The sequence below is a fragment of the Symsagittifera roscoffensis genome, chromosome 1, assembly GCF_963678635.1.
Source record: "Symsagittifera roscoffensis chromosome 1, txSymRosc1.1, whole genome shotgun sequence".
Classification (NCBI taxonomy): Eukaryota; Metazoa; Xenacoelomorpha; order Acoela; family Convolutidae; genus Symsagittifera; species Symsagittifera roscoffensis.
Window position 1 is genome coordinate 85,956,139 of NC_087062.1, and position 15,174 is coordinate 85,971,312.

General features: G+C 34.4%; 1 protein-coding gene across 2 annotated transcripts in view; it reads left to right on the forward strand.

Moving 5' to 3' along the window:
• Positions 1–15,174, forward strand: part of LOC134851486 (gamma-aminobutyric acid receptor subunit pi-like) — a 42,904-nt gene that overhangs the window by 12,537 nt on the left and 15,193 nt on the right. For both annotated transcript variants that reach the window (XM_063867614.1, XM_063867605.1), the window contains one exon: positions 1,429–1,693. In XM_063867614.1, coding sequence (XP_063723684.1) covers positions 1,429–1,693 — 265 coding nt within the window. The remainder of the gene's footprint in view (positions 1–1,428; positions 1,694–15,174) is intronic.

Consider the following 15,174-nt stretch of genomic DNA (forward strand, 5'->3'; position numbering starts at 1 on the left):
GCCTCAAAAAAATTTGGATCCTAAAATTAGGTTCCAAGCGTTTTTTCAGTGAAAAGCAGGCGCAATACAACAATTTAATTTGTAGCTACTAAACTTTTTGACGCCCCCTAAGGATTTTAGGCGTCCACAAGCAGTGCCCCTCCCCGTAACTACCCCCCCCCCTCTAAGGATCGCAGTCAAGTCCGTATTTTACACATATTTTCGGGCAACCATATACAATAACAACAACAACTATTCTTATTTGAACAAAATCAAAGGTAACATTTAAGCAAACTGTTTATAATCTGAAAAAAAAAAAATTACAATGACTTGAAGCTAGATTTAAGGATTTTTTCACGCTACACTTTTTTACACAAAAAATACGTCGTTTGAAGTCAAGTCATCGAAATTGTATGTCGAGTCAGAATAAATCAATTTGAAGCCTTTTTAGCCCTTGCCGACCCAAAGGGTCCTCCCTTTGATACTTTTTCAGAAATCTATTTTTGGCCGACCGACCCTAAAATTTTTCTTAAGGCGCCTTTGGGGCCAATATGTAGTAATTTTGAAGGGGGAGCGCGCGCCGAAAAAACGCGATTTTTTGGTCAACATTTTTTAAAAAGTACCTAAAAACCTTTTTCAAAAATTTGCTTGCGGCGCAGAAAATTTAGCCAAAATAGGGGCAAAACAGTGCTTTGGGAGAGCTCGAAAAATCAATTTGGTCGACCTAAAAAAAAAGGTCGTGAAAAATTTCGATTTTTTTTTTAAATCCGCCCCCCTCGAGAAAATCTTAGATCCGCCCCTGTCGCGGACTATTTTTGCTTCTGTTAAAGTTTCACAGTTTGAAGTGTTTCTCTATAATAGAAATGCATTTTTGCAGAGTTTTCTTATTATAATTTTGGTTTTTTCTTTGAGCTCAATTGAGAAAAGCTGAAGACAAGGGTCAATCCGTGGGACCATATTTTGTAGTTTTTAGCGTCACGCTTGCCTTGTTTAGACAACATCAGTTAAAAGAGAAACTTATATTTCAGAACTTTCATTATGTATATCCCTTCTGCAACTGATTGATTAGGTAGTTATCTCAAATTGCTGATTGATTAGGTACATCTCAAATTGCTGTAAAGGTCCCTTTCGATCATTGAGTACATATGGAACTAAGTTAATTAAGCTCAAAAGCATCGTTTTTTGACCAGATAGAATATAGCTGGAATAACTCAAGCACAAAGTCGGAATATTCGACTAGTTAAAAAAAGCAATCTACTAATTGGATCAATTTTTACCAATATTTGTGTGCATCTTTATAATAAATTTCAGATGATGTTCATTTTAAAATTCTGTCTGGATATTAGCTTCTGGGAGCATTTCTTTAAAAGAAGCCAAATTAGCTTTGTCTGATTTTTGTCTGCTACATTTTTACTGCAACTCTAAATAATGTGTTGCTTTTGGGTTCAGATCACAGGCGGCAATCTTCCAGACTCGATCTGGTATCCAGATACTTACTTCCAACTGGTTCGCTCTCAGATCTATTCTCTCGAGGAGCAGTACTTAGTGGCAGATGAGAGTGGGAATATAGAGTACAACAGGAAGGTGCGACTGACCACGCCCTGTTCCCCCGACGTCATGCTGTTTCCCTTTGATATCGTCACTTGTTCACTCATGCTGTCTAGTTTCGGGTACACCGCCAACGAAGTCTACTACACTTGGCTCAGGGGATCAGGTTTGAACGCGATAAATTTTAGAGAGGGGGCAGTTGAGAGGGAGGGGGGGGGGGCAGTTGTACTGTGCAAAGAGTGCTGCGACGTATAACGCATTCGCAACGCATTTGCAATGATCAAAACAATTTAACACTTGTTTTGTGTTTCTCTTTAGCTGAATGGAAACGTTCTGTCAACAAAGTAATCATTGATTTAAGTCCTATTTTTCATCAACAAAACAAGACTGCTCGCATAGGCTTTATGGAGCAGTAATAACCTATGAAAATTAAATGTAATAAATGAAAAAAAAAATTCTAAAATTTGAAAATTTTTATGAAAATCATCCCCCCCCCACACGCCATATAAGGTACAAAGGGATAGATTTTGCTCCTGGTAACAAATCAATTATGGCAAACAAGCTTCTTTCAACCAATTTTGAACAATTTCTAAAACGGATTTAATCTCAGCTTACACGGTAGTAGCGCGAAACACATCGCGCGTTAATTATCCCAAATGGCCAAAATGGCAATCTTTAAACCCCCATAACTTTACGAAAAATGATCAGATAAAATAGCTTTTCAAATTAATATGGTTTTTGTATCGAAGTCAACCAGTGATGTTAGCGCCTAAAGGCAGTGCATAGATAGCTTGAAAACCATTAAATTCCACTTTTGCAGTGTCCTAAAACCATTTTTGTCTTTTTTTGAATGCAGTAAAACATAAAATGAAGTCGAGGGATTTTCATGAGAAAAAAACGTGTAATTCTAACAAGACTGCTCGTGTCAGGGCGAAGCCTTGAATGTTCCGACTGCCTTTTAAGGTCTATGAAGCAGTAATAACACGAAAAAACTAAATGTAAAAAAAAATGAAAAAAAATTTGTAAAAAACTTTGAGATATTTTGTGAAAATCATCCCCCCACACGCCATATAAAGTACAAAGTGATAAATTTCGCTACAAGTAACACATCAATTATGGCAAATAAGCTTTCTTCAACCAATTTGGAACGATTTCTAAGACGGATTAAATCTCCGTTTACGCGTTAATAGCAATCTTTAAACCCCCATAACTTTACGAAAAATGATCACAGGTGAAATGTCTTTTCAAATTTAACCTGAGGACAACAATACCTTTTGAATGATTTAGAAAAATTCCGTCAAAAATGGCTAGTACAAAGTCGAAATTTGTCTGAAGAAAAAAAACCCACCCCGAGCACAAATATTCCGTCACTTTCGTTTCGAAAGTCGGAACAATAACACAAACTGCCAATCAGCCATAGAAGTGAGTCACTTCCATTTTAATCATCAATACAAGTAATTGACCATGTATAATTGACCATTTTAGAGATTGATTAGCGCAATATACAGGTTTATTACAACACAAAATTTCAGATCAGTAGGTCCATTCGCTAATCAGGGTAACAAACGACTTCACACATATCAAAGACTTGTTACACGATTCACTTTACTGATTACTTTCAAGTGGGATTCCTTCGTTTGCCCATAATCTTTGAATGATTCCAATCAAACGCTTGTTTCATTGTACCAGGCGTTTCTGCAGAGCAGTTTACAGCTCCGAGTAACACGCTGACAAGGCTATGTTGTTCTTCTCTGAAAATCTATAAAAACAAAATTCATTATAAGAGACTGATTTGGTCGCGCGCGACGTATCTTTCGGCCGATTTTGGTAACTATTTGTATATGAACTGGACTTAAAATTACTCCTTGATCACCTTACATAAAAAGAACACAAGACGAAACATAAATCGACATAGGTTAATACTTTGAAAGCCGAAGCATTAACTTAATCTTTTGAAACAAAATTTGATCGATTTTGACAATTACATAATTGAGTCCTTAATTTGAGGGCTAGAATTGGCTTGATTGATTTTGATTTTAATAAAGAGGCTGTTAACATGCAGAAGAGTGAAACTCCCAAAACCATTTGACGTTTCAAGGTGTAACATTGCGAGCATAAAACATTAAAACATATATAGTATTATTAGACTTGTCTATACCTGCAGTCAGGTGCTAGGCAAATAAGACGACCTGACATTAGGGCGAAATGAAATTAGGACGAAAAATGAGAGGTTAAACATGTAAAATAAGCTGTTCGAATGTAAGCCGTTTATCTCTCAGAAATTCAATGGGAGAATCGTGTAGCGACTTCTTAAAGTCCAATAAAAAATGGTTGTCATGTTCATGTTAACGGCTGTCGTTTTATTTGCAGGATATCATGTGGTCCGACCATGAAACAGCAAATATCGAGTCTGTCGCCCATATGAGCTGAAGTTTTTGATTAAAATATTAATCCTCTCAATTTAGATTTTACAACTGGCAGCTATCAATCAGTCCAAAATTTCCAAGCCTCGATGTTTTCACGGGACATTTTCAAAATCTCTTAGCTCTATGGGTTAATATTTCAAGTTTTTTCAAGCGGGTTTTCAGCGGTCTGCCATATTCCCCCTTTTGGAGGCATAGTCACTTGACTTTCAAGATGAAGAAGAAAACGATCACTTGAAAATGTCACCAATACGGCGTATAATCTGGAGACTTAGGTCTCCATGACGCTTGTAAATGCGATTAGCTGTCTATAACACGTTTGAATTCCAAAGGGGACCTCATCGGCTAAAGCTTATAAAATCAGCTTCAAAAGAAAAGGTTCTCCTCCAGTAAATATGGTTAATGCCAAATTGTTGACATGATCAGTGACCCAGAGCAATTTAATTGATCAATCACGATACCATTATAGGTTAAATAGTTTTTTGAACACAGTTTTTGCGTGAGGAATTCAATGAAAAGCATAAATACGGCATCGAAATTTTGTTCAGAAATTGTTGACCGATAAGGATATTGCCAGCAACTTGGTATTAACTATACATAAGACATTTATTTCAATTGATCTATATTTTTTAGTCCCCACTTTTGCGAAGGCAGAGAAAGTTTCATAATTTATTATATGCACAACCATAGCTTAGATGGTAAATGTAATGTTCTGACTTAAATAGATAAACTAGGAGGTGATAAGCAGGTGATAAACATTTTTTAATTACTTTTTTTAGCTCCAAAACCAAATTGGTTGCGTTGTTGTCTGCACAAGTTTATGCACAAGTTTGAAAGCATTTTGCTTCGAACACAAAACGAGTATTTTCGACGAATTAGACTTTATCATCTCCCTAAAGAAGGCAAAGGAACTTCCTGTTTTCCTGTCGAACTGAGACTCGCATGTACATCTCTTTCAATATCGCATAAGGTTGGGTGTTAGTGATACCGAAATCTGGTTATAACAGCCAGTACATTTCACAAAGATCCACTCCTGAGAAGAATATTGTTCGGCGAGGAATTCGGATTATAAGTTGTCCTCTATTTATCTTTGTATTGGTGTAAGCTTGATGAGTAGAGAAAGCTGTTGCATCCTTGTTCGGTCCGTGATCCGAAGATGTCTAGGTTGTCGGTTCCTATCCTTATATCACTAGGGCATATCGAGGTTTTTTTCTGGGCATCACTAGGCATATTGAAATTGATTGGCTCTCACTGAAATATTCGAAAAGTCCAAACTAATGTTTCTTCTAATTGGATTTCCGTCGGTTGATTCAATTGAAAATTTGGGAGGACTGGTCGTGTGATGTACTTCGATTAGGAAAGTCTGTTTTTTTTGTGCGCTTCGAGGTTCCTACTGTAAAAGAAGCAAATGGGTCAACTGTTTCGTCGTGCAAACACTGGTCTATTGACATTGTTGTTAATCAAGCAAAGTTTATCAAAAAAAAGTTTGCTGGGGATTTCAATTCACGGTGGCTCGCAAGGACTAGTGGCAGCCTGTTATTGCTGTTGTTTTTGTTGGATATGAGAGTGCGTCAGTGTAGTCTTACTATAAGGTCTTACCTTCCAACGCCATCATCAAAGAGAGTTCTTCAACCATGATGTCCCGATCGAAGAGTATCTGCCGTACCGAAGAGTTTGAATCGAGCTGCTGTCGTTCCGGGGCAGGCAAGCCAATGCTCTACCTTGTCTTTTTCTTGTTCGCGTCTTCAACATCTGGAGTCGGTTCACGCGTCCATGAGATTCCTCTATGATCATTTCTCATCGGGTTGGTTATCTTGTTAGAACCTCCCTCGAACATCCCTATAAGTGTTTTAAAAGAACTGACCTGACTACCATAAAAAAACTCTGGAGACTTTGTTCGATTAACATTATAAAAATATGAGCTTACACTGTGACAACAGAAAGTTTTTTGACTAATTTCCGGAATTTTTAAAGTTATTTTATCAACATAAAAGATTTCAAAATAAGATTTTAGTTTTCGCATTTTGCAAAGATTTTTTAAAGAAATATTATCTTTATTTCTTTTTGATCAAAGATCTTCTGTTTCAACATTTATAAATCTCTAAACTATTTTCAGGTCGCTTTTAATCCACAGTTTCATCCAAATGACTTAAGTTTTATTTTTTCTTGAATCCAAAAATTTTAATTATTATAAATTGAAAAAAGAAAAAAGTCAATTTTTGCGCAATTTTATACTAAACTGTTTACGATTGAAAATCTATTGTTTTCTTTTTCCTCCAACGTTTTTGAGTTGTATTTACGCTTTTTATTCGCCTTTTCAAAAGGGTTTTTTAGGGGGATGTAGATTCTTGCACTACAGCACTCTTTGACGAACTAATGTACGGAAATGGTGTATAGCTAATTGCTGTGAAAGTTTTAAAACATACGATTGTAAAAAATTGTTCATAATACAAATTGATGAAAACATAGTTTTTCTTTGTAGGCAGTTTCGCAAACATCTGAACTTCAATTTTCAAAGTTTTTCGGAAAAGATTTTACAAATAAACTGAAACAAGTAATAAGCAATTGAATTTGCAAAATATAGTCAAATAATTAAGAAAACTGTTTTATTAGAATCAGTTACAAAAAAGTACAAAATTGTTCAAATTTCCTAAATGTTCAATTAGGAAAAGTCGGAAGACAAAGCAAATCGCAATGTTTTGTTTCTCATTCGGTAGTAAACAATATAGGAATACTTTTCTGCATTTCAGATCACACACAAAACTGCTCGTATCAGTGCGACGCCTACTTGTCTATGAAGTAGCATTCACTTTTAAAAAACGACGAAACATTTTTTTTACAAAACAAAGAAAAAAGAACAAAAAATGTAAATAAATTTTTGGAAAATTGTCCCCTGCGCGCTATTTAAAGTACAAAATGATCAATTAGTAACAAAATTTTAAATTAGTGATATAACAAATAGTAACGTTATAAATATAGCATATAGTAACTTCGAATAAATAGCTTGCCGTATGCTGTTTCAATTTAATCGCATTCAACAAGACTGCTCGTATATCAGGGCAAAGCCCTGAATGTTCCGACTGTCCCTTAATTCATATCGAAGAGCTTTTGGGAAAAGAAAACATTGAAGCCTATAAATTTTGGTCATTATCAGAGTGCAAAATTTTGAATTGTACGAATTAATACGACCAATTATCATTTTTTATAACTATCATTTCGATCGGCGAAAATTGACTGAACAAAAAAAACACACCGAGCATAAATATTCCGTTTTCTTCGAAAGTCGAAACGAAAATGCAACGAGTTCTAAGCCGGTTAAAACTGTCGCGTACGCGTCAATACCACAAAAAGCTCTATGTAAATTGTCTCAAATTGGCAATATTTGAACCCCATAACTTAAAAAAAAACAGGCTATAAGTGGAATATTGTTTCAATACTGAGCTCAAGACGACAATACTTTCCAGATGGTTAAAAAATCCACTAAAAATGGATAGTTTTGAAAAAAACCAGCCCGAGCACAAATATTCTGTCAACTGCTTAAAAAATTGGAACTATAACAAACTACTTAGGTTTAGTACGTTTGTTTGAGGTATACAAGCGTGCGTGGAATGATAAACACTCCAGGAACAAAATTTCCGTTGCATATTCAAAACGATTACAGAAACGGCAGATTTTGTTTTTCAATCCAAGACACAAATATACCCACTTGCGCAAAATAAGGCTGAATCTATATTATAGCAGTTACGTTTTTACAGGAAAATTATATTTTTATGTTGCGGTTAATTTTTCTTGATTTTTTTTTCAATTAAGCTAAAGTAAAACAGTCGTTTCACCTTGCATCAAAATAGATATTTCGGAAACTTCGGTCTAATTTCATACATAATGTAGAATTAAATTGTAGTAGAATTAAATTGAAGTACCCAGCATTTTAGCAAATTGCGGTTAACTTAGTCTGTTAATTTGAAAAATCGGAACAGTTTTTCTCGAAACTGAGAGAACTGTTTTGAGTCTGCGCTTCCTATGAAATCCCTTAGGATTATAAAAAGTTGGCTGCAAAAACATAAAATTTTCAAAGATTTATTTTTATTAGTCTATTTTTTTAACTTGATTTTGGTGTCCATTCTAAATTATAGATTTTGGTTTTGAAACCTTATCTATCCGTAAATCCGTAGTAACGTGATAGATGGTTTTAAATATACAGACAGCTCACCTGCCAGTTTCAACTGGGCCGCTCTGATCACATTGACAACTGCTGTCAAATCTCGACATGCTTGTGTCAAGTATAGATTACTTTGAGGGTGAAAGAGCCTCAAGAAAATCTTTTCAAATCCAAGTCTAACTCACTTTTAAGTCTTTTACGACATGGTACCATTGATTTTATTTCAGAAATTCCAACATTGGTTTGAGATGTTTTGAGAGTAAATCAGTATAAATTCCGAAGGAACTTGTTGATGAATCAATACTTTCACCAATCAGTTTCGAGCACCAGGATCAAACTTTCGAAATTGCAAGAAGAATACCTTTTAGGTCGAATAACAGTTCCCTTTTTGTTTCAAAATAGCAGTCAAGCTGATATCATGTGTGATAAGCTCGTAGCGATAAGCATGAAGAAAAAAATGCATTAAGCGAATGAAAAAATTGAGCTCAGTTTTGTAGAGGTGTTATTTTCATTTTCCTTGGAAGGGGGCAACAAAAATCATGCGTACTTTTGGCTAGCTGTCTACACAATTTGTTCACACGGTCATTTTATTCATGCAACACTAAACAGATTAATCCAATTACAAAATTGGTTGAATTATCTTTAATTTGCCTACAGGTTTTGGGATGTCGAGTGGGTGATTTATTACAATAGGTGGTAGGTTAAATTTCAATAGCTGAATTGCTTTTTGTTATACTTCGAACATTATTTATAATATAAATCAAAAGCCAAATTTTTTTGGCAAAAGAAGTGTAAAATTTGATTAGCATTTCATCTGGCAGAGTTGGGTATTTACAAAAACTATTCAAGTAGTAGTACAATTGATTGAAAACGAAAAAACTATATTATGCATTATAGTTCTCAATTTTAATACAAGCACTATACTCAAAATTACCAACTATTGTAACATATGACCGCGAGTGTATGGGATTTACAGAGTTTTTTTTTCATCAATTTAGGGGTAGATTGTTTTTATCGTTAAATTCAATAGTTTTTAGCCAATCTATTTGAGCGTAAGTACATGCAAGCCTTATGGATTGAAATTGCCATTTAACTTTAGGGGGGAGGTTGTTCGCTTGGGCCGAAAATTACTATTCAACAAACAATAAAATCAGCATTTAATAATTCGTGATTTTTTTAAAACTAACTAATGTTTGTTTCGAAGCTGAAATTTTTGAAGCTATTTTGACGAGGGACAAAAAGAGGGATTTACTTAACAATTACGTGTCGTCCCCTTTCAAAAAAGAGGGTGCTTCTTAATAGATTAGGTTAGTAGAATTTTCGTTCAGTCAGAATGCAGCAAAATTCAAATTATAAATAGAACGCTCTAAAGGTAATTTACTGCCTTTATTTACAAGGGTGGCAATTCATTAGTAGATACAATAAGGTTGGCAATTTGTGCGTACCCTTAGGGCCGCATTCCCGGATAGCCAAAAAATTTAAAAATGTTTGCTAACGTAACTAATAGCAAAACAAAATATGACTTAAAAAGTAAACTATTTTTTTTAACGAATAAACTATCTTTGTTTTTGGAAATCAGCTGAACAAATTCAATATACTTGCAACATTTTCTTTGTGCAAATATTTTGCTGTTATTGAAATGGATAGCAATTGATAGTGCGACTAATTTGATACGCAAAGTTGTTTCGTTCCTTCTTTGATAGAATGGTCTCTTGAAAAAACCGTCCCTTGAGAATAAGACGAGACACCAAGAGCTCTCAAAACGTTTAATAGTAATAAATTCGCAATTAAAAAAGTTGTCGCAAAATATTTTAAGACAAATGCTTCATTATTTCGTATAATCTTCCCCTCAACGTTTTAGGTAGAAAATTAAAACACATTGCTAAAATTGAGTTTTGATGACAAATTAGTTCCCCCAAATATAGTTTTTTAACCGATAAATAAGTTTAAGCGATCATGTTTGTGATAGGAACAATATAATTAGAATGTTTGATCTGAAAAGTTTGTGACTCAATTTGTTTCGCGAGCTTTTTGAAATGAATAGGTTATGCACAAATTACTTTTCAAATTATAAAACGCGAAATGGATGCGGGACTTATCCATCATAGTTGTTTTTTGAGGGATCATTTTAATCTAGTATTTCTATTTTTTTTAGCTATATGGGAAACAAATTTTTTCAGCCATTCACAAAAAAAAACCAACTATGATAAATATCAATTAAGTTTGTTGAGATGGGCGCGGCAAGCACGCGCTAAACAACCGTATAAGACCTCAATTTTTTGTTTAAAAGTTTTCAACTATTTGCCTGTCACGGAAAATTTAGTCAAAAATAGGACTTTCACTGCATTCTGGGGTAGCTCAGATTTAATTGATCCAATGAAAAAACGTCATTAAAATTTTTTAAGAGCAACCTTGTCCCCCATCATAGAATTTTTGTTCTTTGATGATCTATATTCTACCTGTGGCTGGGGGCCACATGGGAAAAAGTCTTTATTATATAATCTTTGTTATATATGATTAGAACACTTAATATCTTCTGCAATTGATTTCTGACTTTGAAAGAATTCAATTTTTTGGCTATCAGATATCAAGAAAGATTTTGGCTATCCGGGAACAAAAAAAGTTTCGGCTATCTGGGAACGAATTTAATTTTCGGCTATCCGGGTAATTGGATCCGTGATACGCCACTTAGCAACTGTTAAGCAGATCCAAAAAGAGTATAAATATTTTAATATGGAAATTACAGCTAACAAAAAAGAAGCTTCAGTTTCGAATAATTGCCGATCAATATATAGAAAAAAAAACAAATTCCGTCCTTAATGTTGGTACTTGACCCGTTATCATTATGCTGCAGTTCTACTATTTTTCAATGCGGGATACAATTTTGTTTGCTTGCGATATCGAATTGCTGAACAAGACCCGCCTCTCATTATCTGTGTTCATCTTCTTTGAAAAAGCAAAAGATAATAGCACCTTTCAAATCCTCTCGCTGACTTGTTAAATATTCAGAACAGCCTCTATTTTTAGAAAGCAGAGCCAAATTATATACCATAATGGCCCATGAATTAATGGTTTCTCGCTTTTTCCTAGGATTCTTTCGGGCTGCTTTCATTCACCCAAATGTCATTAAATTAACAGATCAGTAAACCCAATACTTTTCTCATCAATGACGGGCTGAAATATTGAACAGAATTGTTCTTTTCATGATCTTTTCAATCATATTTCAATTTTTGCCTTGATTTCTGTACAGTAAAAGTAAATCGATCAGCATGTTGTGCAAATCTGAGTCTTAAGGACAGATGATTATAATAGAAAGACATAGTAATTACGCATTTATATAGTCTTCAAGCGTATATGCCGCCCATTTTCGCTTTATTGAACATCTATTTAATGACCTATCTTTTTCCTAGCACCTATCATGCTAGCACTTCATGCATGATTCCCACCAACAGAAATGGTTTTGATAATTGTATCCAAGTTGCAGTTAGATATAAAATGCAACGTTAAAATACGCCAATATTGGTATGAAATTAACATCCTCCCCCCAAATCCGTTTAAGGGAGGACATTAACTTGGTTCTGAATTGAAATGTTCAGCCAATGAAGATAATACTTTTTTACACGCAGTGTTTAGCAGATATAATAAAATTTAATCGTTGAGATGGAGGATCGTAACTTGGTCGTTCTGGGATCTGGGTGGGGTCTATTTTGTTTCAGACACAAAAAAATAGCATGAAAGAAACAAACAATTACAAGCTCTGATCAGAAGTTGCGACAACAATTTGAGACTGTCTAGACAATCTGATAACAATTTGATAAAGTACGGACAAAAGTTACGGCGGTATATTTTGCCCCCGTTTTTTTGCACTATGAATTTTTCATATAATAAAATCAAGATGAAATTTATTGAACCTGAATTGATTTTTATAGGTATCAACTGAAAATGGCCTTGTCTGTTATACGGCTTTAAATTGGAACAAAGAGAACACTTGGGTCGAAAAATCCCAAACATATCAAAAATTGATTGAGAAAATCGAAACATACCTAATGTTGGTTTAGACGGGCGAAACATAAGGGGAAAACCTCGACTCTTGCAGCAGTCATTTTATCTTCGTTGTCCAATCCCCAGGGGTTTTCATTGAAAAAAAAAGGGATTTTTGAAAGGTTTCTGTCAAATAATCAGATTTCGCGAGCTTTCCCAATATTTTCCAGAAAAAAGCGGTTTTTATCAAAAGTATGTGCTTTTCAATACAGATAATTTTTAGCTAATCAGCCTTTTTTCTAAATTGACTCATGGACGCTGAAGTACTCAAGCTACCTGCAAACTTGATTCTATTTCTAATTGACACTTAGAAAAAACCGTGTTGCTCGTTTGTCTGATTGTTAATATAATTGATGTTGCAAACTAATTAGGACAATTAGTACTTATGATCACTGAGTAAAATACCCTCGCTTTTCACTGTTTTTTTTGCAATTTTTTTTTGTAAACGAGACTTCGTTTTTGAAAAGAATTTCGACCGTGATCAGCACAACAACACACAGCAGATATTTTCAGTATCCTAAACTCGATTCCTCTGAATTGCCGCCAGACTGGAATTGGGAGGGAAAGGAAACCAACAATTAGATGACAAAAAACGAGACGAAGCAAAACTTGGTATTTAAGCTCTATTACCGACTCTGAAAATGCGCTTTTAGAGTTGCTCAACAAAAAATATATGTACTAAAATAGTACCAAATAGAGACCCTTTGTAAAAGAAAAACAAGAGCAAGAAAAAGGCCTTAAAATGTTAACATGTTATAAGAAATTTTTTAAGAGCGGCTTTGGCGCCAAAACTTACTAATTTTTAGAGGGGCGGGGGGCGGAGATTGCGCCAAAAAACCTTTTAAAAAGAGTGCATAAAAACGTCTTTTTGCAATTTTCTCAAGAAATTGCTAGCGGTACAAAACATTTAGCAGATGTAGTTTTTCTGGTGATTTGGGAGAGCTTGAAAAATCGCTTTAGTCGACCTAGAAAAATGGTCAACATTTTTTTCCAAACTCTTCGCGTTGTGCTTGGTGAATGTTTGTGTCATTTTGGTTTTTTTGATACTAAAAACGACCTTCTATGTTGGCTGATTGATCATTGATTTGAACTAAAAACACCACAGCGTAGTATTATAAAACCCCATCAAAAAGCCCTTAAGTGCACTCTTCAAAAATCCTGGGTGCCAGACAGACTATGAATATTACCCTTTCATCCAGTAGCATGCATGAACTCCCGACTTTTGAAGTCAATATAAATTGTTTAAAAGCAAGTTAATCACAAGCTCATTATGCGTCTTTTGTCAAATAGCAACGATCCTCAAAACTTTTAACATGATTTAGAAAAAAAAGATCCTTAGCAGAACAGTACAGAAACATTCTTATCTTTGTACTAAATAAGTAGATTTTCACATTTATATCTTCAAAGTGTGTCTGTTTTTGAAGTAATTGGCAGCAGAAACATCAAAGTTCAAAATCTATTGTAGTAGCTGTCCCCCTAAGAACTATTTTAACTTAATAACCAAAAACCTTTGATTAGTTTAATCTGAGGTGCTTTGAATTCAAAATGTTCTAAGATTCACAAGAGAACTAAATGCTGCTTACAGAAAAAAAAACGTTTTTTTTTTACAAAGCGATTAGGTTACAATCCATTGATAGTACTTTACGCATGAACCATTTGAAGTTATCGAAACTAAGGTTCATCGTTCTAATCACCATTGGATGTTAATTCATTTACAACATCTGTGAATTTCGGACGACAAGTCTTGCTATCAACGTAGTTTTTTTTAATGTGAACCACTTAATCTAAAAGACGTCATGTATTCCTTCATGCGTTTTTGTTCCGACTTTCGATACGAAAGTAACGGAATATTTGTGCTCGGGGTGGGTTTTTTTTTTCTTCAGACAAATTTCGACTTTTTGACTAGCCATTTTTGACGAAATGTTTTTATATCATTCGAAAGCTATTGTTGTCCTGAGCATATATTTGAAAAGATATTTCACCTGTGATCATTTTTCGTAAAGTTATGAGGGTTTAAAGATTGTCATTTTGGCCATTTTGACCAATTTGGGACAATTAACGCGCGATATAATTCGCGCTATTAACGCGTAAGCGGAGATTTAATCCAACTTAGAAATCGTTCCAAATTAGTTGGAAGAAGCTTATTTGCCATAATTGATTTGTTACAAGGAGCGAAATCTATCCTTTTGTACTTTATATGGCGTGTGGGGGGATGATTTTCATAAAAAATTTCAAATTTTTCATTTTTATTACATTTTATTAAACATTAAAAGGCAGTCGGAACATTCAGGGCTTCGCCCTGATACGAGCAGTCTTGTATATTTTCTGGGCTCAACTTAAAATTAAACAATACGAAACAGTCTAAGAATTGAAAAAAAAATGGAAATATCAAAACAGTAAAGTTTCAAAATAAAAATCGACAATTGTTAGACGGAAAAGCTATGAGATTTCGTTTGGTTGTAAATGTAGTAACTTTTACGATGAATGGAATCTAATTTGCAAACAATTTATTGTTCCGACTTTCGATACAAAAGTAACGGAATATTTGTGCTCGGGGTGGGTTTTTTTTCTTCAGACAAATTTCGACTTTTTATTTAGCCATTTTTGACGGAATTTTTTCATATCATTCGAAAGGTATTGTTGTCCTGAGCTCAAATTTGAAAAGATATTTCACCTGTGATCATTTTTCGTAAAGTTACGGGGGTTTAAAGATTGCCATTTTGGCCAATTTGGGACAATTAACGCGCGATATATTTCGCGCTATTAACGCGTAAGCGGAGAGTTAATCCGTCTTAGAAATCGTTCCAAATTGATTTAACGAAGCTTATTAGCCATAATTGATTTGTTACAAGGAGCGAAATCTATCCTTTTGTACTTTATATGGCGTGTGGGGGTATGATTTTTAATAAAAAAAATTTCACATTTTAGAATAAAAAAAAAGACTTTTGTTTTATTTTATAGAATTTTTTAATGTTATTACTGCTCCATAAACCTTAAAAGGCAGTCGGAACATTCAGGGCGTTG